The following is a 24,556-nucleotide window of genomic DNA, read 5'->3' as shown; positions in this document are numbered from 1 at the left end:
AAGTGGAATTCACCACCTGGCCGAGGCTTCTTGACTTCCATTGGACCTCTGCATTCTCTGAGGTCAGAGGAAGACTTTGGCTGCTATCACGCCATTTAAGAGCCTGCCACACCACTGAGGATGCCATTCTGTTAGGCTGGAAATCCATCGCTGGCCACTTACCTTCTATGCCAGAATACCATCAGTTGACTTTCATAACATCTGAGACTGGAAGGTGCTGGGTTCCAGATCCATTATTGCCTGAGAGACAGTTAAGTTTTCGCCTAAGCTACACCAGAAAATAGAGATGTTTATTGATTATCAGTTTGTGCATTTCTGCTTCAGATATTTGCAAATATTGGGATTTTGTATTTGGGTTTGTGCAGACTAGGTCGTTGGCTATTTTGGGTTCCTGTTTATTTGTTTCCCTGCCTTTAATGTTACCATGAGTGGATTAACCTTTGGTTCTGTTTAATCTTGTATTTAGCCTATCTCCCTAGGGGGAGCCTAGTTCCAGCACGCCTTTAGCATTATCTAGAGTTCCATTACCAGATTTTGAATTCCGTTCCTGTTTGTCTTTGATTCTGGCTTATTCTGTACAATAAATAAGCCTCTGAACCTGCCTTAACACAAAATGTGACAAATGTCATAGTTCAGTATGTGGTCCAAAATTGACTGAAAACTTCATAATTTAGTATGTTGTCCAAAATGTGACAAATGTCATTGTTTATTATGTTGTCTAAAATGTCAGTTTAGTGTGTCGTCCAAAATGGGGTAAAAACGTCATAGATTACTATACTAGTTTGTTAAAAGTATTCACTCACCTGCCTTGGCTCTCATATGAATGTAAGTGACATCCCATTCCTAATCCATAGGGTTCAATATCACGTTGGTCCACCCTTTGCAGCTAGAACAGCTTCAAGTCTTCTGGGAAGGCTGTCCACAAGGTTTAGGAGTGTCTTTATGGGAATTTTGGACCGTTCTTCTCGAAGTGCATTTGTAAGGTCACACACTGATGTTGGACCAGAAGGCCTGGCTCTCAGTCTCCGTTCTAATTCATCCCAAAGGTGTTCTATCTGGTTGAGGTCAGGACTCTGTGCAGGCCAGTCAAGTTCATCCACACCAGACTCTGTCATCCATGTCTTCATGGACCTTGCTTTGTGCACTGCTGCACAGTCATGTTGGAAGAGGAAGGGGCCAGCTCCAAACTGTTCCCACAAAGTTGGGAGCATGGAATTGTCCAAAATATCTTGGTATGCTGAAGCATTCAGAATTCCTTTCACTGGAACTAAGGGGCCAAGCCCAGCTCCTGAAAAACAAGCCCACACCATAATCCCCCCTCCACCAAACTTTACACTTGGCACAATGCAGTCCGACAAGTATCGTTCTCCTGGAAGCACCAAACGCAGACTGGTCCATCAGATTGCCAGATGGAGAAGGCGTGCTTTACACCACTGCATCCGACGCTTTGCATTGCACTTGATGTATGGCTTGGATGCAGCTTCTTGGCAATGGGAACCCATTCCATGAAGCTCTCTGTGCGCTGTTCTTAAGCTAATCTGAAGGCCACACGAAGTTTGAAGGTCTGTAGCGATTGACTCTGCAGAAAGTTGGCCACCTCTTGGCACTATGCGCCTCAGCATCCGCTGACCCCGCTCCGTCAGTTTACGTGGCCTACCACTTCGTGACTGAGTTGCTGTCGTTCCCAAACACTTCCGCTTTCTTGTAATACAGTTGACTGTGGAATATTTAGGAGCGAGGAAATGTCACGACTGGATTTGTTGCACAGGTGGCTTCCTATCACAGTTCCACGCTGGAATTCACTGAGCTCCTGAGAGCGACCCATTCTTTCACTGTTCGTAAAAGCAGTCTGCATGCCTAATTGCTTGATTTGATACACCTGTGGCCATAGAAGTGATTGGAACACCTGATTCTGATTATTTGGATGGGTGAGCAAATACTTTTGGCAATATAGTGTATGTTATCCAAAATGTCATAGTTTAGAATGTGGTAAAAACATCATAGTTTCGTACGTGGTCCAAAATGGGGTAAAAACGTTATAGTTTAGTATGTCGTCCAAAATATGACCAAAAACGTCATAGTTTAGCATATCTAAACTATGACGTTTCAGTGAACTGAGCAACATTGGCAGAGCACTGCTCTCCTCTGAGTGCTTTTCTAGTTATAAAATGTACTGAAAGGACTATTGCCAAGAAGGTCCAGGATTTTTGAGCATCATTGGTTTTTAATGCTTAGTCGATACTGTATACAAAGAAATCGGAAGAAAGGCACACATCACAATGTTTTTTTTTTTTTTTTTAGTTTAGTTCGTTTTTTTATTGAAGTGTTTCCATGGACTATTTGCACAATTGAAGCTTAGCTCAGTTTTCATTCATTGCATGACTAAATGGGTTATTAGTTCACAGTATTAGTGCAAAAGTAGAAGAATAAGAACTGCTTTGTTGTATAACTAAACGAAGAATAGCAAAATTCCCTCTGTATCACATTCTGAATTTAATTTTTGGCTTTTAAAACACAACCAAAGAGCCTTCAGAGGATGTAGTACCAGCATTTTATACTATTATGGCATTCAAAAAAACCATACCAAATGATCAGACTAATCCTATTGGCAGCAATGTGATTCAGTAGTTTCCCAACAAATTGAATGCCATTAAAACAGAACAGACTCCAAAAAAACATCCATCTTAAGTATTTAATTGTGTTGCTAGTCTTAACATCAAGGGTTAAAAAAAAAAATGCTGCTCATAAAGAGTGAGATAAATCCACTTATGGTAATTCCACAAACAAGTGTCAATACACTGAAGGTAGAATAAAACACTGTTGACGCAAGAAAATTGAGGTCTAAACTGGCAACCTTAGCTCTTCCAACTGGCAGTATATAGTAATACTTAGAAAAATAACAGCTGTTAAGCTTTTAAGACTTAATATGAAAAACACTTAAGATGGACATGTTTTTTTTTCAGATTTGCAGAGTTCTTGATAACAGCTGTGGAGAAAAAAATGTTATCATGACTATACAAGAATGCTTACTGGCCTTAAAGTTAATGCAGCACATATGTAACATTTTGCTACAATACTGTATTTTCGGCCATTACATTTATGGCTATTTTGACAAAATATCAGAATTTTACATTATGACATGGTGTAGAATCATCAATATCTATTCAATGGAAGCTATAATTATCATGAAAACTTCATTTTAACATATTGTATTTAATCTTTTCATTTTGACACATGTGGGACTGAATCACGTGTAACATAACAGTGGAAAATATCACAATTCAAGTCGATTTGCTTGGAAATATATTCAAAATATGGATATTAAGATGATTTGATGTACAAAATGTTGTCCAAAAAGAAAATCTTTCTGTATGCTCATAGTATCAGATGCAGGTGTGTCATTCCCAGAGCCAGCAGTAGCCAACACAATGATACAGTAGCTTGCATTTCAACCTGAGTTTGTCCAAAAATGTACTATGTCATCAGACACTACTGTTAGAATAAATTGCTATGGCATAAGCAAGTGTTGAGATTGTTCATTTGGACTATGGGCCGGGTTACTCGTAGATGAATATCTAGCTCCCTCTTCTGGGCAAACCTGGGATGGTACATCATGACATAACCCATCTATTCCATAAAAAAACAACTTCTGCAGAGTTGACAATGCATAAGTATTGTGGCAATTGAAAATATAAATATACTTTGTATTCTACATTACGATCATTTCTGTGTCAGTTAAAACACACACAAGTACGCACACAATGCAGTGCACACACACTTTAAGTTGACAAAGTGACAAACAAAATAGAAATTAATAAAAAAAAATAAGGGCATTGTATATCAGAACCACAAATTACTACATTACATGAGTCCTTTAGCTCTTGTACAATATAGCTGCAAGCATAGTGGATTATGTGAACTAGCATTTGGACTAATACATACTAACCATAAGAACACCGATTGTATTAGTTATAACTGTAACAGCTGAATTCCCTTTATGTGTACATGGATGTTACCTTTCTATTTGAGTTTTTGTTAGTAGTGACTAAAGGTTTTGCGCCCAAATTAAATCAGAAACCATAATGTAAACACACACATTTGAAAATAATAAAAAAAATCCTCATACATACTGTCTAAAAAATATCTTCATCGTGCACTCACAGCTCAGAGGCATGATTTTACAGCCAACCTGAGCAGCTACGACTAAAACAAACCTTCTACTTCATTGTTCATGCAAAATTATAACATGTAGGTAGCTCGTGGTACTTCCGTGAAACTATCCGTTTGAAGGTTGTTCTCTGGTAGGGCATTTAGGACTGACTCGTGGCTTAGTGACCGTCTTCCTCCAGGAATGTTACATAGAAATCCTGTTTGGCTTCTAGTTAGTCGACTCGAAGAACATGAAATCCTGTATGATAAAGAGAAGAAAGAGTTAGCCGAATAGCCTTAATCTGACATTGAACTAATGCCTAATTTTTAGCTAAAATGTATCAGCCACAGCACAGAATGTATTCACTGATATGTAACTGCAAAATTAACATTTAAACCACGCTGGGAGACTTGCAGTTCAGCGAATTAAACTCGTGCTATTATACAGCGCAGCTCTGACAAGCTGTTTTGCATATGTGGTGATTGGGGTGGTTTTAGGTCACATTTCCCACTAAATGTAGGCTGAGTGGTACATTAAGTGGTAGGTATGTGAAATTTCCGACTACCAGTGACAAGAAACAAGCTATTTCCCATGAAAGTTGGGTCACATGAGGGTACAGCATCTGCAGTAGCCGCATTGTGCCGACAGTTGCTCCTAAATTGCACTGTGAAAATCCCTAAACTACACAATTTACAGGACAGGTTATGAAGTTATATTTTAGACATGTTGAATAAAGAGCCAATTTTATGCTTTTTGGGGTTTTCCCTCTTCTTTTTTAGTGTGTTATAGATTTTTTTTTGTGCATGCAAAAGCTTTAGAAGCTTACAATGCCCAAAGTCCATGCCAAAGGGAGTTATTCTTTCTCAGAGAATACACTGCTTCTTAAATGCATGAAATGCCTCATGTGAAGTCCAGGCTTTTCTTCTGTTACTTATGTATGTCAGCAAGTAAAACATTTGCATAACACCTATCTGGTGGAGAGTTTGGCACGCAGAATGAGCAGATCTTCAGAGTAACAAAAAGGAGACCAGCGCAAACTGCCTAATTTTCTGCCTATTTTTGAGAAAGCTGAGTAAAATTTTAATACTATTCTTTAGAGAATGAGAAGCTTCCTTGCAATCTGCAATCATTTCTTAGCTAGAGCTGCTTTTGCTTTTGCCTATTCAAAAAGATCCAGGCAACGATATGTAACCAATGGCTTGTTCGAGGTGAGTTGCGCCTCATCGGGAAAGTGAACCACAGCAGACGGTGGCTGTATGGAACCTTACAGAAACACACCAATTTACTGAAATGCTCACAGACATAACAGATACATAGCGTCAATTCACAACAGAGAACCCAACAATTCCAACTTTTTGACTCCCCTTGAGCAAGCAGCAGGCGAAAGTGGGAAGGAACCGAAAAACCTCCCCTCTAACAGGAAGGAAAAATAAACCTCCTACAGAACCAGGCTCAAAGGTGGCGGCCATCTGCCTCGACCGGGTGCACAGTCCCCAACAGTTTTAAAATAGCCTTTAAAAATGTTTTACAGGCAATCTGAGATGTCTGTTTATGGTTTCATCATCAATTTTGCATGAATTCACATATAAATCAGCATCAGATCAGCTTTGCACTGTACATAAATCACATGACCAACCCTGTCCCTTTGAAACTATATAAATAAACTACAAAACCATGGAATGAAAGTCAAATAAAATAGAAAGAAATACAGAATAACAGCTTTTATTACTGTCAGATATTTAAACTATCAGAGCTAAAACGTCTGTCCAGATGTTACGATAACAATCCTCACATTCCTTAGCATCTCCTTTGTTTTCTTAAATATTTTTTAAGATCAGCCTAGTGCAAACAATAGATTACAACTATATATTGAACGCAGTTAATGATGTGTAATCTGAATGTTTTCAGCCTCTCATCAACCATACATACAGAATAAACTGTCACAGTCAGACAAATACAATTAAAATCTCTGTCACTCAACTAAATGAAAAGTTCCTATCAAACATCATACTGTTTAGCCAACATCTAAATGAATCAGACATTTCCCATAATGCCTTGAGGCTGTGCAGTCTCTAAAGGGCTCCTGTGGCATTCGGCTTCAAAAAACAGTCTAGATGTTGTGATGTTATTATTGCCTACATTTGCATGACATCAGAGCAATTCGGGATCAAGACGAACAGAAATCTAACCTACATGCATTGTGCAGGGATTGCCGGTGATCAACTATGCGCAAGTGTGTCTTATCTTATATGTTACTAGAGCAGACTGGGCTTTTCAGGACTCAAGTCTTAAAGAGACAGGCAGCTAATAAAAGTGTTTCAGACTGAAGGTGAGAAAAGGTGCTGAAGCAATGTAGAGTACAAGTAAAATATGTGGGGGGGTTTTATCCTTACAGCATGTAAACCTCCTCTAATAAACCTCATTGATAAATTTGTAAATGTGCATAATATGGGCTCTTTAACAACTAAAAGTATATAACAAATGTATAACTTACAATGAGAAAACACGCGCCAATCATCACCGCCTTCATTCTCACATCCAGGTCCATGGGAAACTGGATACCGAAGTTGTCTGAATCTGTGAAAGCTTCCCGAAGTAGTCCCGTCCACTGCTTACTGATCTTCCCGATCTTATTGACTTCATCCATCGTCACAATCTGAGGAAAGAGTTACACAGAAAACAAATGGCGTACATGTGTTGCAGCAGGATAAAAATCAGTCCTGAACCATGCTTGGTTGTATTGGAAAGAGATCCTGGAACTATTCACATTTTTTATCGTGTTTTATGTGTTGCCGCAGCAATTCCAGTTTTGTGTGCTCGGAAATGACTTCAAAGCAGCTTTGGAGGAACCGTGATGGTAATATCATGCTTCAGTTACCGTCCTCTGGGTCTGGTGAAAGGTCTGTATCACTGACCCAAATCCCCGTCACAGCTCAATCTAATAAAACTAGCTCAGCCATGGAACAATGGTCACACTGTACCACACAAGAGCATGGCCTGTGCGGTGGCTTCGGCCGAGCTGCAGCCCGCTCTGATTGGAAACATATTTCTCGCTTCAGAGCATGAAGAGGATCCCTTACAAAAAACACGTCCCCGGGGCGAGAATGTTAGCGTGTCGTGCAAATTTAATGGATTTCTGTGTTTAGATGAAAACCCACCTCAAAGTCAACATCTGGAAGGCAGCTCCATCCACAGAAAGGCCCGTGGATCTTCAGTACAGGCTCGTTGTGTTCATTTGCAACGATGAATTTAGGAGAAAACGGATGCCACTGTTGTTGCACGTATCCCACTGTGTTACCGGGGGGAGACTGCACCTCCAGCTGGGTGAAGCAATGTAGAAAAACAAGAGTGCGATTTGTAATCATACCTCCTCAGTTTTCACAAATCCATACATAACTTGAAATGTAAACAGTAATGGATATGGTGCACAACACTGTCATTTCATTGTCTGAGAGCGGCTGCACTCGCCTCTTGTAAACAACAGGGGAAGAAGCAAGACATGCACTTTAGCGGCCTGGTCACCGTGATGACCTCCTGTCCGAAATTGTCGAGGACGTGGATGGTGAAGGGACGCAGCGGACCGCAACACTGTCGACTCAGGCAGTCGTTCTCCTCGACGGCGTAGAACACATTCTGGCCCATGGAGTTGCGGACTTCGTACTTGTTATTGCTCTCGAAACCAACAAGGGCTGCACGGATAAAAAGGAACAAAAATGGGCTGCTGTTGCTATAAAACATTCTCAGACTGAACAAAACTAGCAGCAGAGAGCAAGGCTGCATACCGTACCTTCGACAAGCTCAACTTTCTGTTTGATGAGTAGCTGATCCACCTGGAAGACCAAAAACAATGGATTCAAATTTATGCATTTTAGAACCTTAACATGACTTTAAACCTGCATCTAGCCAGTAAAACCACATTCTGGTGTGGATCACTGAGCTGTTAGAGTAGCGTATAATGTAATGCTAAACATGTGCAGTGGGGTCTTTTTTAAGTGCACCAGTATACTGTATTGCTATTTTTTCTGGACTTTATGTGCTTATTAGAGTGTATAAATGCACCAGCGGCAGAGAAACGGCGTGCAAAGTGCAGTTTCTATGCTCTCAGTCTGCAGAAAGACTAACAGCAGCTGCATGAACTAATCAGCGACTCCCTTCCCAATAGGTCTCGCTCACAGGAGACATCTTGACTTGTCATCGCAGCAAAAGCACAGGTGTTCCTAATAGCATAAACCCCAGTAAGCCATGACGGCGTGACAGCGAGCCAGCTTGCACAATACCACAACCATGAGACTGAAGTAAACGGAACTGAGCAGCTATTCATTAATTTTTCTTAACACCTTCCCACTGTGACATGTCAGAATGCCTCAGCGAACAAAATATCTTTTGTAAGATCCCTGCATTGTAGTTCCTGCCAGTCATGACGTGCAGAGTAGTAAATTATATTAGTTTGAAGTTTAATTTAAAAGGAAAGATAAATTATCATCATTGCACATGATTTAGTCGATGTAGTCACTTAAAAAGTCAGATTCACTGACATTATGAGCACAATAGTATTCACTACTTTGTCATGTTAAACATTTGGGGAACAAAATGGAATACTTTGGTCCAAAGTAACCAAATAAATTGACTCTAGTATTGTACAATTTTGAGGTACTTGTGATGAAGTACTTCCATTGTATTCTTCTTTATATTTTCACTAAGTTGCATTTCAGAGGGAAATATAATAGTTTCTACCCTGACTACATCCATTTGACAGCTTTAGTGGCTTTAAAGCTGAGGATTTCACACGATGGATAATATGGCAAGTGTTAAAATACAGCATTTAACCAGCAGTTTCCAAACTTTTTGGCTTCCTACACAAAGCAGTGTGCAGTCAAAGGGTCACTTGTCAGATGTTCTCACGTGGTTTCATTTCAGGAAACGTACAAATGACTCAAAATCTCACAAAAAAACTCAACACTGGAGGAAAAAAGGATGAAAAATTGAAACCGGACTTGAACTTTGTTTTTTTTTCTCTTTTCTGTCACATTAATCATGTCATGTCCCCATATTTAACCGGTATAATAAACTGTATATAAATCAGTTCAGGCTTCCAGCTGTTACAACAGTAACACGCTGCGTACACACAGATGCTTCTCAACCAATAATAGTGACATACACTTGTATTATATTTCTATTTCTATCGTATGTCATGGTTTTCTATTGTAGTGGTGATCACTTTACTCTTTCTGCTTGCTACTATAACAAGAAAATGTCCTCTTGGGGATCAATAAAGCTGTTCCGTTCTATTCTATTCTATTCTATTCTATTCTAAATATAATAATACATTGAGCAGAGATACCAAACCTGTGCTTTACCTTCATTTTTAACTACTTATTGCTTCAAATCCTTCCTTAAACAATTTGAAGTAGGGCTTTCACCTGTTACTGAGGTTTTTTTCATTGCTGGATTGATATTTTCCATTCAAACAAAGGATCTAAATACTTCTGCAATCACTACTTGACTTTTTGCAGGTAATAAGCCACTGGACTAACATATATCACTTATATTAGACATTTATGATGAAAAAAAGAAGAAGTTTTACCTGAGTCATGTATTCTAATCCTGGTGGACAGCCTGGTATTCCCGGGTTGGGCACAGCATACATATTCATTTTGTCAGATTTGACAGAAACCTGTTGATGAGAAGGATATTAAAAACTGAGAAATGGCGCCATCTACTGTGTATTTGGGTCACAGTCATAAACAAACGGAGATAATCACTGCAGACGGACAGCAGTCAGTGCTTATGTCCCACTATCTGCCTGTATCCAGTTGATTTAAGAGCCTCGGGGCAGTCTGTGAGCTCTCTACTACGCAGTGTTTGCCTAAAATAGCGCACCGTGGATGGGTCCAGCAGCGTGGGGGAGCTGCTGCACACCTACAGGGTGGGCGACACAGATATTCTTGGCTGTTTCTGGAAGTGACGAGCTCCTGAGGGGGATACACCACCAGGAGAAATCCTCTTATAATGTAGGTTTACGCACAAAGAGCAGGGCCTGGAGCCTGCACAGGTCTGCAGTCCGTCTCCAGTATGTAGGTCAGACCAGCGCTGATCCAAGTCACTGTTTAACATGTTTACTGCCTGGGAAGGTTTCCTCTGTAAAGAAGCGGCGCGCATGCCGAGCTCCGATCTGCCCACTTTTTTTTTCTTTTTTTAAAAATTCACTCAGAGCGAAACGTTTAAAGCCACCACCAGCAATAAAGTCATTCCCCATAAACGTCATTGTCTATTCATTATATTCACAAGACACACAGATGTCCCATCAGAATCAGAAATACTCACCGATGTTTTATCCGCTACTTAAAATAATAACAGGCCACTCCGGAACCAAACCTAAGGAATAAACCTCTCATCTCATTGGTCGACGTCATCGCACTTCCCATCCCCGTTCGCCAATCACGATCACGGAAGCACAGAACTGAGCACAACAGAACCAAACACTCACACGACCAGACCGGAGTAAAACAGAGCTTTTGAATACCCGTCAGTGCCAGTTTCCACAGTTAACCCTGTAAAACCCAAATGCTTTCTGCTCCTGTCACGTTTTTACTCGCTATTGGCACATTTTTTCACTGCAATATTAAGTCCTGCACCTTTTTGGAAACAGCACAACCATGGCTTCAAGTAGAGACAACTCAAAAAAAAGTGCAGTATGAAAAAGTTTTAATGCCCAAAATCACAACATAAGAATAAATGAAAGCTGAATATCTTTGATTTTGTTCCTGAAATAAACCTGAGATCAACATGCACAATGCTTCTCCTTGTACAAACAATTATACCAGTGCTGGAGGCAAAAATGAGCTTTACACGCTTTTACTGCTTAAATGTTTTTTTTTATTTGTTTGTTTCTATACTTGTACCCTGTCTGCTCTGTGTAGACACAGCTTGCAGTTCAGCCGAAATATTCCTTCAGTTTTTTTGCCATATGACTGTTGGGCACAGCAGAGTCACTCACGGCTTCACAGCGCAGAATTTTTCGTCTTTTTACAAAATCTGGTCAGAGCTATCAGTTTCTTTTTATCATTTAAAAAAAAAAAAAATGAGACAAAGCAAATAAAGCAATTTTGATGAAATATCATGATTTTAAGCCCATAGTTTTTTGACAGAACCCACATGACTCACTCAGTGACCGTCAGAGTGTTGAAATTCAGCTGATTCCTTGAGGCTTTACAGTTTCTGGCTGTTTTAAATGGTGTAGTTTTAGCAATATTATAAAGATAAAATGCCGTTTAAACCCAATGCCATGTTCTAGACTTCAAACGGTCGAACAGCTTGCAGTATAGAAAGTAGACACAATGCATTTGTCAACTATCCTCGGTAAAAAGGCAAAAAAAAATAAATTATTTTGTTTATTTATCCATATGGGGCCGAATGGGATGAGCGTCCAACCATTAATCAGCCCTGTACAGGCACGCAGGCATGCAGGCCCACATGCGTCACACCACAACCATGCTCAGTGTAGGGAAAAGACTGCAGGCCAGCGCTGCATAAAATGCCGTGGATCAGCAGCTTATTTATATACAGATACATTCATGAGTTACTTTGCATTGACCATTCATGGTAAAATGTGGGTGTGTTGTGAGCGGGAAGTGAGGTGGATCCACTTGCACAATCTTCCAGCTGGTGTGTGATTGTAAAGGGGAAATTGCGTGCAGCTGTGCTTATGCACAGTTTTATAAATCAGGAGAGAAGGGCATACGCCCATTTCAGATTTTCGGCGTACGCAAACTTTTAGTATGGATCCTACGTAATGTTTTATAAATGAGGGTCCTGCTCTTCTCGTCATCTTCCTTCGAGTCGCTGTAAAAAGTCACTCCATCCTCGCCGACTTCAACACCTCTTCATGACAACTTGTTCTGCCTCCAACCTCGTGGAAACTCCAGAAACTCGGGAAAACTTGTCGAGACTCGAGGAACTCGTAGAGACTCGAAAAACTCGGTGGGGGGGTAGAGGGGGAAGGCTGCCACCCACCTCCCCACCTACTCTCCGCCCTGACTCCACCCAGACTCCACCTTGGAACCACTGTGGTCACTTGGAAACTACGATGCCAAAGGGACAACAAAACTATGTTTGTTTTAGCTGATCTGTAGCTTGGTGATTAAAGGGTTTGCCTATGGAGCTGCAGGTTGCCGGTTCAAAACCAGACCCTTCTTAAATTTTTTGAAAAACTTAGCCAAAGACAGAAAAAAGCTGGTGGTGGGTCTTGAATCTGCTACCTTCCACTTTGTAGGCTCTCTTCTTATCCCCCTGAGCTACTCACTCAGATAATAATGCTTCTGTTTTTTGCGCATTTATCGTCAATTTTTTGTCATTTTCAATTTTTTTTTAACTCGAGTCTCGACTTGACCGTTTTTCTCAGGAGGTTGAACTTCAGCCTTCGTGCTGGAGGGTTGAACCCTCAGTTCCAAGACTTTACAAAGCCTCCAGACCTCCCGAGTCCTCAGGACCTGAGCTTTCACACAGGGCTGAAATTTCCACAGTAGATCTCTGTTAGATTTAACTTTCAGACAGTCCAAGGACTGAAATCTTCTAACTCCTGAGTATTTCACTGTTAGTTTGAACCTTTAGACAGTCTGAGGACTGAAATTTAAGAAGTTCCTGAGTAGATGGCTGTCAGTTTGAACTTTGTGGTTAACAGAAGCCTTAAAACTTGTGACCATGAGTCCTGACTTCACATTTAGAACATTCATCTGAGTTCTTCCCAGACCTTCATCTGCAGGTTCTTTAGAAATCCTGAACAAACTTTGATTCTCTTCACTGAACAGTAAAGTTTGTGGAGATCAGAAGGTAACATTAGTTTGATCGATGCCTTCAACTACTAGTAGACTTTATTTGGAAAGCAGTTTTCTGAAATGAGTTCATAGTAAATCTGTCCACAATCAAACCAAGAGCATAGAAAGAGGAAATGTTTGAAGAAACAACTTGATGTTTTCATTTCAGACTAGAAAACGCTTTAAGACCTTTATCCGTTTTTGCTATTTTTGATCGTTTTATCGTCTGTTCTAATTAATTTGATCTTCTAAAGTCTAACTGGTGGCTTTTCAAATGTTTTGCCTTTAGTTTGATTTTTCTTAAATTTTTAGTTTTGCTCTTTTCTTATCTTTCTGTTCTTTTCTAAGGTCTGATTTGATTTTGAAATATTTTGTGTTTTAATGTTTAATTGTTTTATTAAATGTTTAACCGGCTTGTTTGAAAATTTTCCTTTTCTTTCCCAATGTATAATTTTTTAAATAAATCTTTAAAGTTTTCCCTTTTCAATGATTTGTCACCTTTTAATGTTTCATTTTCTTTTTAAATGCTTCATTGTATTTAATGTTTAATGAATTTTTAAAGTTTTGTGAGTAAGATTTAATTTCGTAATTAAACATTTATTTTTTTAACTAAATGTTTTTGTCTTTTTAAAGGTTTAAAAATCTAAAGGTTTTGATTTTTTTAATGTTTAATATTCTTGTTTAATTGTATTTTTAAATGTTTAATTAAATAAAATATTTCATGCTTAATGTTTAATTTTTTGGTTGAAAAAATGTTTAATTTCATAATTACATGTTCTGTATCTTCAGTTTAATTGTCCAATTAAATATTTAGTCTGTTTAATATAGTTTAATTGTATTTAATGTTTAATTTTCTTTTTAAAAGTTTTATTGTATTAATTTTTTTCTTTTAATTGCTTTTTTAATGTAGTTTATTTCAAAATTTTTTTCTGTCAAGATTTTAACCCCAACATTAAAAATAAAACAAACCCTTAAATCACAATGAAATACTTCTGTTGTCGCAATCATGAGTTAGTTTTTCAGTTTGTCAATTCAACTTTGTTTAGCACCTTTTACACAGATAAAACTAAACAAGCAAAGAGAAAAAAAACTATGCTAAAACTATTATTAAAACTCAAAAACATATTTAAAAAAAAGATTTAACATGGTAAGAAAATATGTTATGTCCAGGGGATGGAGGGAGTTTATTGAAGTCTTCTTGGGTTTACACGGTAAATTATTTAAAATAGAAACTTGGTATTCAGTTAAAGGAAACTGCAGAGCGACAGAAGAACCAACAACATCTCCCGTTTTCTCCTTTAACGAGTCGACTCTTCTGGTGCTTTCAGACCAAAGAACTACAGACTCTTCACAACCTGCTCAAAGTCTTGGTACAGGACCTCACCACACGGGTCAAGAAGGTTTCCTTCTCATTTCTACTCTGAAGCTCACCTTCTCCTGCTCAAAATGCTGACAAGTGTCTCTGCTGCTCCCAAGTCTGGTCTCCAGAACTTCCTAAAAATTTTTAGTCTCTTATTCTGCTGCAGGTTGCTTTGTAGAACTGTTCCAGAAAACCTCACTAAACGACATGGAGGGGCCTCAAGATAGTCATCCAAATGAAACCGTACAAAAACCAAATTAGCACAACCCAAACGCTAAAGTCTCCTGCAGCCTACCAGAGAAGCTCTTTAAACAGAATCAGGACAGGAACTCTTACCTTCTGGACAACCAACGTTGGTTCACAAACAAGAATACAGAATGTGTCTGACCAAAAACCTCTAAAGACTCACTACAGCCAAGATAAAGACACAACTCAACTGCAACAAATCCACTAATCACTGCACACAATAGCACCATGTGCTAACTGTGGCTAAAGAACCACATTTACCAAGACAACTATCCAGTACAGAGCCCTAAAACACACCAAGAAACACAATAAAGATGATTTTACTGCTAGAAGCTGCAAGCCAACGCCTAAAGAACAAACTAAAGCAACGGAACCAAACCCGGTTTAGTGAAGAGAAGCAGAGGAAATATTTGACTGCAGACGTAAAGCAGGAAGACAGGGAGCTGCTCAGGTGTTCCTGATAACACCAAGCAGCCACCTGGACAGCCAATAGGAACACAGCTTACTGGAAGTCCAGAGGGCTGGCTTAGTGAAGTAAATTTAGGCCCCATCCATACGAAGACAAACCGAGGTCTAAACGCATAAGTTTCTTGCCGAATCTGTGTACCATCCACACGAAGACGGCGTTTTGGGGGTCTGTAAATGATCATTTTTGAAACCAGGTTCCAGAGTGGAAAGATTTTGAAAAGCCGTATCCGCAGCTCCGTGTTTACTGGCTCTCCGCTACTTTTCAGATACGCTTGCATCATAGTTTCGTATCTTCATTGACACGAATGCGCCACATGCGGCAACGGCAACGACAACAACAACAGCGGCGTACAGTGTAGCAAATGTGCTGATGAAGCTAGTGACCCTACTATCCCTGTTGCAGCAAAATCTCCTTCTTCTCAATCACCACTGAGTTGAACAAACAAATATCGAGGACACATTATGGCCCACTCATGCTTCCCGGCTTGGTCTCTGTTTACAACTTTTGCAGCAAGTGCGCATGCCCACTATTTTTTCTTCTGTTTACATGTGTTTCTGTCATATCGTTACAGCGCCCCTAGAGGTCTGGCATGTGTTTTACAGCGTTTCCATGTGTATCAAGTGCATTCATGTAGACGCACACATTTTCTGAGACGCCTTCGTCTTTATGGCGATCGTTTTTGAAACTGTTAAGCGTTTTGTCTTCATGTGGATGGGGCCTTAGTTTGAAGTTGAAGCAGAAAGTTAACAGAGAAAGTTGAAAACCACCTTCTGATACCTGAAATCTCTGAGCTTTCACACAAAGAACGCCTGAACATGTCAAACTGGTTTCATAGTAGAACCTTCACTGTAAAAACGTCATAGCATGTGTGTTGTTCAAAAAACATTACAACCTGCTGTCTAGGGTCGCTGAGGAACAACACAAAAACAGGACAAACGTTGGTTTCCAGGGGGTTAGGTGGCTATTTATTTGAAAGAGTAAGTTTACAACAACACAACATGTAAGCAGAAAAATCACAAAGTCTGTCTTCAGTTCAGCTGAAAATATTATCTTTTGTCTTTTTTATTGCCCAAACTTTTCAGGAAGTAGATGAAGAATAACTAAAGCTCTCACGTAGAAGTCCAACTTATTTTGGATGCTTGTGGAGAGTTTAGTGTTCATGCTTCATAGCAACATTTAATAAACCTAAAGCTTCCCTGTTGGCTCATTGGTGGAGTTTGTTCCTGAGCATCTGAACCTTAAATCCAGTGAGACGACCATCGTCAGTAGAGGCCAGTCAGAGAACTTCAAGACCTTCCATCGGCTGGACCAGATGTGGCATCAGCTCCCTCTGAACATCTGGATGACAGGAGAAAAGACAGAAATCAAACACAGATCAGAGAAATACAATTTATTCACTTTCATCATTTTATAAAAATAGCATGAACTTTATTAAAACTGGACAACATCAGTAATGAAAGTAAATGTTTCTATCTCATCCTATTCCCTTTCAATTGTGGGCTTTGTGTATTTATTATCTTTTCATGATAAAAAATAAAATGGGTCACTACCATCGTTTGGGCATACAAAGTATTGGAACTAATGCTTGCTTGTTCACTCTGTTCCAACAGCTCACCTGTTCCTTCATACTGACAGCAGTAATCCCCTCATCACTACTGGCTCTGCCTCTGACACTAAATCACATTTTTAAAATGGTCAAAATTCTCAGCACAAATCTCTCCATTTTACAAAGCCATCAGATCAGTTTCATTAATGTAGTGCTGAATCATCTCGCATCTCAGGGCACTTCTCATATAGAGCAGGTCTACACCAGACTCTTCATTATATTCATTCTAATGACACACAATTAATTGATTTTATAATTAACTTGAACGGTGGTTTGCAAAGTTCAACAAAGTCTGCATCCGTTTCCTCAGCCTCATTTGTCTTTTCAAACCGCGAGTTTTAGTGAAAAAGTTTCCAATTTCGGCACATTCGGCTGCGTCTGTTTCCAGAGTTTTCCTGTTATTAATTCTTGCCTTCTCCGCACCATCCTTGCTCTTCCTGTTTTCATCTTTCAAACACCTCTGACCGTGTGCACGGACGTGTTACGTCACAGTGCGTCTGCAAAAAAAAACAAAAAACAGAGCTGCCAGTGGAGGCGGCCCAGGAACAGCGGAAGCAGCAGAATGATCAAATCAACCCAGTGCCATGACTGAACACCAGCCCTCGTGGCCCAAACATCAGACCGGTCCACCGGGAATCCTCCCGATTAGCCACCCCGGGCCTGCATCTATATCTCCTCCATCCCACCAAAATCCAGAATCTTCAAATACGTATTTCAAATGTTGTGCTCTGTATCAGATGTCTTACACATCCCTGAAAGTATATACAAGATTTACACTTCCACATCGCACTAAAGCCCCTTTTAGACATGCATTCCTCCCCATTAATCTGACAGCATTTGAACCTGTCAGCTTTATGTCTGAATGAGCACCCCACTCGCTTCTCTATAAAACTTGCACAGGAAATCTGACCAGGTGAGACCTGGTAACATTTAGGTATCGCCTTTACCGTGACCACGACCACAACCACAAGTCTGAACTGTGTGCAGTCGCATTCATGGAGAGGCATGTATTAGATTATGATGTAGGACACTGTTATGTATAGTGTCTAATACATTTTTGCAGGTGGCTCAGCTCACAAAATAAACACTATTTCGGAGGATACACTAAACAGCAAAAAAAAAATATAAATTCCCCTTGAACACTGGCTCTAAGTCACTTTCCTTGGTATGTCTGAATGAAGATTAATGTAAAAATGACATATAAAGAAATGTTGAGTAACCAATGTCTGAAAAAGACCTATTGTTACTACATTGAAGCCCACATCATACATGTCTTTTGAACTTTTATTCTCCCCTGTCACTGTGAAAACTACCAAAATTAATGACATAAAATAAACATGTCAAATACACATTGTTCAGCTGTTTTTACAGAAAGTTAGCCTAGCCGTGCTAGACCCCATGTTCTGAAGGCACAAGGGGCTAGGCACGCTCGACAGGGAGGGAGGTGGGCTAAAAGGTTGTCTATCAAATCCCTCTGCAGCAATTGGGTAGGTATACAACCAATCAACTCAACGAATAGGCTGACGTAGTTCCGAGAGCACCGGCGGATTGTGGCTAAGTCCCATTAGCTTCCCAACCAGCGGAGCCGCGGAGCCAACTGGTATATTAAGGATTTACCATATCCCGTCGGCATAAGTCCAAATACGTCTTTCTTCTCAATGAAACACTTCAGTGCCGTCCTTTGTTTATCTTTCATGTTGAATTTTAGCTTCAAATCTTTAAGGGCTGTGGCCAAAGCCGAGTCAAAAGATAACTGTTTATTGTGCGCTGGTTGTTTCTGTCAGAATCGTCGCGCCTCTGTCGTCACTTCGTTACGCCCGCCTTCTGACTCTACACTTCATGGTGATTGGTCCGGCCAGTTTTAGGAGCATCCAGCCTCGAGCCTTATGGAGGGTAACTAGACCCACCCTGGCAGAGAATTAAATTCGTTGCCGTGGGTTGTCTAGCGCGGCTAGGCTAACAGAAAGTATCTGTAATTATATGTTCTCTCTCTCAAGCTAGTCTCAGTGTATAGACAGGTCCAAATATATTCATCAAACTGTCCATAAAGGCACTTTGACAAATATTAAAAACAAATATTAAGCAAATAAAAGTTAAAAGTCACAACTTACTGTGTTTGCCTCTCAGACAGTGCAGAAGATAGTTGTTTTAGAACCACATGTTTTTCCTTTGCAGCCCTATTGCATCTGACCCATAATTCCACAGGTGACTACATTAACTAAACTGTGATCATGTGACCTATTACATTCTTCATCCAAATTAATAGAGTGGTATATTTCCAAAGGGGCCTTTTTAAATATCTTATTCACTGCACTTTCAATCAACCTCAACAACAATATAAATTCGAATCTTCATGAAATTGAAAAACACACTCGGAATAGCAATCTCAAGACCAGTAGAGGCTTTCAAACTAGTTGTGATATTAGAGATCCTGCAGTTTCACACTTCAAACTTTCTACTTCCAGCAGAAGAATTTGCCTTCTAATGTCAAACTCTGAACATACATCCTTCTGGACAGTGAAACTCAACCATCCAAGAGAGGTATCAAAGTTCACTTATACAACCTTATGCTGCTCTGCTGCACAACACCGGCACATAGCAGTTTAAATAATTAATGCTGTTACAGCTCGGAAGACAGCTGCGTAATAGAAAAACCTCAACACACAACCGATGTGCACCTGAACTTTCTGCACGTATTATTATAGTTTGCATCCACTGGAGAGCAGTGTTGAGCTAATGATGCTCGGCCTCATTGCCATTACTAAGACTAATGCAGAAATTGCCTTTTCATTGTAAAACAAAATGTGGAAACATGCAGCACACACGCACACACACACATGCTCGCTACTCTGTTACAAATGACATGACGTTGTTAGGTCGAGTATCCTTATTTGCGAATACAAATTACCTGATTTCCTCAAGCGCTACTGATTTCTCCAAGAAACGCTAATGAGAACAAATGATGACTCGCATGCAGATCTGCTGACACTTCAGGCACAAACACCTAAAAACATGTTTTAATTGATTCATGCTACGACGATTCCTTATAGTGACCCGCTATAGCTAGGAAAACACTGGATGTACAACTATAAGTGTTTTTCTGCTGTTAAAAAAAAAAAGCTTTTAAATAAAGCATGAATACTAGCTCATTTATCTCCAGCAGCTATACATTTTACACATTTTCACACACGTGTTTGATTAACATTTTAACACAGTGGACCACAGGCAGCATCAAAGGTCCATTTTATCATTGCCGCCCAAACAGAGCTTGTGTTCTTCATCATTGTGATCAAAACAAAGTAATGTAATGACTTGAAATGGTGCTGTTCTCCACTCTCATCTGAATAAACACACTGGACAGTCAGGGGGTCTTTGAAAGCCAGTCAGATTGTCTTTCTGACTCCCAGTTACTCCCACCAGGGGATGGTATGCATGCATGTGTATGTGTGGACACCAATTGTACAGCCTCTGCTCTTAGCATTTCTACCTGTTCTACAATTCCTCTATGTGTTTGTGTATATATATATTTTTTTTTTTTGCATGAAGGTGGTGCTCTTTATCCGCATGGGTAATCTTTCGTGCACTCCTAACGAGGTTGTCAGATCCACCGCATAATGAGGAGCCTAAAGATAAATGTAAAAACGCCTCCATTACACCGCTTTCATCCTCTTGTTCATTAGGTTAGCATAAGGTTACAATACATTACTCCGGTCCCAATGTTCCGCACACAAAATTGCACGTGTCACCGAAGAGCCTGTGTTTTTAGTTTGCCATGATAATGTGCGTTCACAGACACACCAACACACACAAATGTGCTGCTACCTGCCTGAACTAAAACCCTTAGCTGAGCCTCAACACAGATTCTCGTGCTTCTCCTGGTTAGAATTGCACTTATAAATGTTCACATCGCAAAGGTTTCCGAGTACGTGTCCGTAAATTCACGCCCTCACACACAAACAATGCGGATTTATTGTGCATATTTTCCTGCCCAAGAACACTGCTTTTGTTATTCCGTCTCTGTCTCTTCACCTCTGCCCATCCCTCACCTCCCTCCCTCCCTTTATTTCTCCCATTTCTGCACCCCTGTCAAGTGCTTTGTTTGCTGTGACTTTCCATGTGGTTATCTGAGCGGAGACAGTATGCCTCACCCTGGCACAGGACCTCAGTTTCCACGGCAACTTTATAATTGTTTTGGATGTGTTCCAAACGCGACTGGATACCGAGGCATTATTGATGTCAAAAGAAACATGTATGAAATGAGGAGATGTGGAGGCGTCCATATGGTTCCGTACACAGCCTCATGCAAAGCCATTTAACTGTTTTCAATGGGAGTTTTGTGATACCGCTGAATAGATCCCACATGTGTCGAATGATATTTCATAATTTTGATCTTTCTGTATCACAAAGGGATAATAGCGCGGAATACGAGCCACTGAACTGTGCAATATTTTTCCTATTCATGCCATTAAGTCATTGTCACAGTATGCACTGCTACATTGAGTACGGTGACCTTACTGAATACAATATGTCCATCATGATTTTTTTTTATTTGAATAGTAAGAATGACAATTAATTCCAACTGAAGGAAAAATAAAAGTCGGTGACACCAAAAGCCATAAAGTATGTCGCTGCTGGCCTCATTCACTTCGAGTAGTCTTTGTTTTGACAGGAGAGGCGGCGTGAGTTATCCCAGCGCTTGTCACCGTAACCATATTGTGACCCCGAATCCCCACCAACACACATGCACAGCCTCGCGGCACCTCTGAGCCACGAGGCTGTGGCCACATTAACCACTACGCTGCAACACTCATTAAAATAACATATAGTGTCAACAGCAGTGTGGCCCCAAGTGGATGAGCCCTAAACGCTTCATCTCAACTCACAAATCCACATGCTTCTCTTTACATCACAGAATTTCCCTCCGAGCAGCAGGTTTGCATCTTATTGCTGCTTATGAAACTTCTCTCTCTCTCTTTTTACGCTGTCGTATCACGGAATACGTGGTTAAGAAAACCGAACAGAAATAAGAACCTGACTGATCTTTTTCTCTGATCTCAAGCCTCCCCTCCCTCCGCTTAATTTATGACCTGTGAGGAGGAACCCAGGGAGTGAGAAGTGAGTGAGACTGGTGTGAAAGCCCTGAATAGAGCAGGGGCAACAGGCCCTCCAAATAACACAAAAGAGGCACCACAGCTGTTTGGAGGCAACACAAGACTTCACGAGGCACTGTCTTCTGCCCTGAGCTCCCAGACTGGCACTCATGCTGACTTTGTGAGCCGAGTTGTTATATGAATACAGTAACACAATCGTCACATTAAACTTGTGGGGAGAAAACCTTCCAAGACGAGGTCAACGTGAAATTTAGAGTTTCCAACAAGACGAGTAATATTACCAGAATTCCTCAGGCTGTTTTGGTTGAATAAAAATCCACCGATTATGTGACCTTAACTGGTCTCTAAAAAGTTTACGCTCATACTTTGACTTTTTCCTTTGAATTATTTGATCTTTATATGATGCTAGCAACAGACCACAAAGAGGGAAACATGTAAATGAGGTGGAAGAGGGATCAAACCGGCTCTATTCCGCAGAGACAGCTGAGACGACGCAAACAGCACAACAGCCGTTCACCTTTACGGAGGGCCGGACTATTCGAGGCCCCTGCTGAGTCACAGGAAAGTGTCACCAGCCTTCGTGAGCTAGCTGTCAAGTGCCGATTACCGACTGTCAACTGCAGCTAAAAATGATTTCAGAATCCGAGGTTAGAAGTTCAGCACACTGTTTTCTTCCCCCAGACTGAGGGGAAAACGCTGTCACCATTGCTCGGCTGATAATAATTTATTCCCCCCTGTACAAAACTCTGCTGGTTCCCCGTTCCTATGTCTGCTTCTTAGTTTTCCACTCACGCCCATTAGCTAGCCACATGCAGGACACGTGTGGACTTCCAGAACGATGGCAGCTTTTCGAATAACTTAATTGCAAGTCGTATTCATCATCATGACTGTTTTAGGGGAGACACACTGTAAAGCTACACTTAGTGTGCGCACATTTAGTGTCTTCTCGTGTCTTGTGAGGTGTATTTTACTGTTGAATCTTTTTTCAATGTCTAGATATAATAAGACCATATTTAGAAGCTATAACAATTGGAATTTTTGGACCGACTGCCCTCAAACCCCTCCAAAAAAAGCCGTCTCCCAGGTACAAAATGGATGCAAACGTCTGGTCTCTTACTCCCTCTCTCTGTCTCATCCATCCACACAGAGAGTATCCGGAGCCATCTGCAGACCACGATCCATCCCCAAACACTGGGGCTCACAAAGGTGTTATTTTTCAAAGCTGGCCCTGTCCACCTCCTGCCGAGGGTGTGCGGCTGTGGTTCAAGGGAAGGTGGGAAACTTCTGAGGCCCTGTTCCCCTTGTACCCCCCTCCCTGTCGCCTGCCTCCTCATGGGCAGCCCTTTGAGGGTGTCATAACTGCGGCCTGTATAACATGGGTTACTGCTGACGGCGGTTGGTCACAGTTGATGAAGCCTTTAAAGCAGCCTCCCCTCTCATGGTTTCTGTTAAAATTCTGGAGAGCGGGACCAAGGCCTGGCTCCCAGACAATTACAGACGTAGCAATGGGAGGACTCTGGAGCAGAGGAAGGCCTGCATTTTGACTTGCGATGGGTAGAGGGTGCTCCAAGTCCATGTTTGACTAGAATGTTGTTCAGTGCATTGCAGCCCCGACACTACCGCCTTCTCTTCCCCCCTCCAAAAAAAAAAAAAAAAAAAAAATGAAATCACCCTCTCCATTTTAGTTTGCGCCTTTACGCTTTCCAAGTTGCCTACACAAAATGAGTCCTCCGTGTTTTGTGCCGCGCGGCGGTCTCCATTCCACCAAACTAAGGGAGGAAAAACAACCGCAGAGACTATGAAATATGCCGCAAATGGACAAAGCTGCAGAACATGCAGCTGTTGTGGTGCCATCCTGTTGTCTTACGGGTTGGGGGAGGGTGTACGCAAGGTAAAATGGGACAGAGAGCCATGACAGTGTGGTGGTAATAGCATGAGAGGGTTCGCAGCACCTGGTACTCACCTCTTTCTCCAGAGAGTCCCTGTAGACACGGTGTCCTGCTGGCACACCGTAAAACTTGATTGTAGAAAACACCATCACGCTGGGACTGATAAAAGGAAAAATAGGAGATGTTTGTATTTTCAAATTTTGGTTGGAACAGCAGAGGTGGAAAGAAATTGTTTTGCAAATACTGTTGTTATTTTTATGTAGTTGCTTTTTATTTTTTGAGAAGTGTTGGTTACAGCACAGAAGCTTTATTTTTTGGTCAAATTTATAATCTAAGGTGTCCTCATGACATGTAGGCATATTTTTAATATGAATATATATTTCTGACTAAAAAAACTTTACATTATTTCACACACTGTAGTGTAGTTTTTTTAAAGATTATTTTCAACTGTGGTCTAAAATACTTCTGAATTATTGTTCTCACTAGAAAAATGAAGTGAGATTCAGTTTTGAAAGAAAAATTGTTCACGTCAAGGAGTGCAGATGCTTCAAAATATTGTAATTAATAACATTTGGCATCATCGTTATGTAGTTCTGTAAAGGCAATTAGAAACTAATTGTTAAAGAGTACAACTATTTCAATTTCGTTTACTGTTCATTTTATTTGTAGCCTAATAATTAGAAAAATGTTGGGTTTATTTACAGTTTGTATTTAGTAGTTTTAAGTTGCTATTTACACACATTGCTGTAATTCATTTTCTAAATTTAGGAAAACATGTTTAGGGAAGATTTTGCACATCAGTAAATTTATAGAATTTCATTCACAGTGTTTTTGCTGAAAATAATAAAAAAATCTTTCAGATATAAATGTGCTGAAGATAACATGGCAGCACTGAATGCTAAATGAGAAACA

General features: G+C 40.4%; 1 protein-coding gene across 2 annotated transcripts; it reads right to left on the bottom strand.

Moving 5' to 3' along the window:
* Window positions 1-2,469: 2,469 nt before the first annotated feature.
* On the bottom strand, window positions 2,470-24,022 carry si:ch73-206p6.1 (phospholipid scramblase 1). Of its 2 annotated transcripts, XM_051940414.1 has the most exons (8): window positions 23,719-24,022; window positions 16,276-16,376; window positions 9,735-9,824; window positions 7,938-7,980; window positions 7,619-7,839; window positions 7,309-7,470; window positions 6,645-6,806; window positions 2,470-4,408 (listed from the first exon to the last, which is right to left on the bottom strand). In XM_051940414.1, exons 3-8 carry the CDS (start codon window positions 9,801-9,803, stop codon window positions 4,379-4,381), a joined length of 687 nt encoding a protein of 228 aa, XP_051796374.1. In that variant the 5' UTR covers window positions 9,804-9,824; window positions 16,276-16,376; window positions 23,719-24,022; the 3' UTR covers window positions 2,470-4,378. The 2 variants fall into 2 exon arrangements, with proteins under 2 accessions (XP_051796374.1, XP_022063076.1); XM_022207384.2 differs by lacking the exons at window positions 16,276-16,376; window positions 23,719-24,022 and adding an exon at window positions 10,475-10,602.
* Between the last annotated feature and the right edge of the window lie 534 nt (window positions 24,023-24,556).

The sequence above is a fragment of the Acanthochromis polyacanthus genome, chromosome 20 (genome assembly GCF_021347895.1).
Source record: "Acanthochromis polyacanthus isolate Apoly-LR-REF ecotype Palm Island chromosome 20, KAUST_Apoly_ChrSc, whole genome shotgun sequence".
Lineage (NCBI taxonomy): Eukaryota > Metazoa > Chordata > Actinopteri > Pomacentridae > Acanthochromis > Acanthochromis polyacanthus.
This window is presented reverse-complemented; position numbering and strand designations above follow the sequence as displayed.

What these genes read in the sequence shown, in the direction of transcription:
- si:ch73-206p6.1 (XM_051940414.1), bottom strand. Translation starts at nt 9,803, where the DNA reads ATGAATATGTATGCTGTGCCCAACCCGGGAATACCAGGCTGTCCACCA. An exon ending in TCCCCTGTTGTTTACAAGAG is followed by an intron (nt 7,471 to 7,618) that starts GCGAGTGCAGCC and finishes TGCTTCACCCAG; the next exon opens with CTGGAGGTGCAGTCTCCCCC. An exon ending in TTCCAGATGTTGACTTTGAG is followed by an intron (nt 6,807 to 7,308) that starts GTGGGTTTTCAT and finishes CTCTTTCCTCAG; the next exon opens with ATTGTGACGATGGATGAAGT.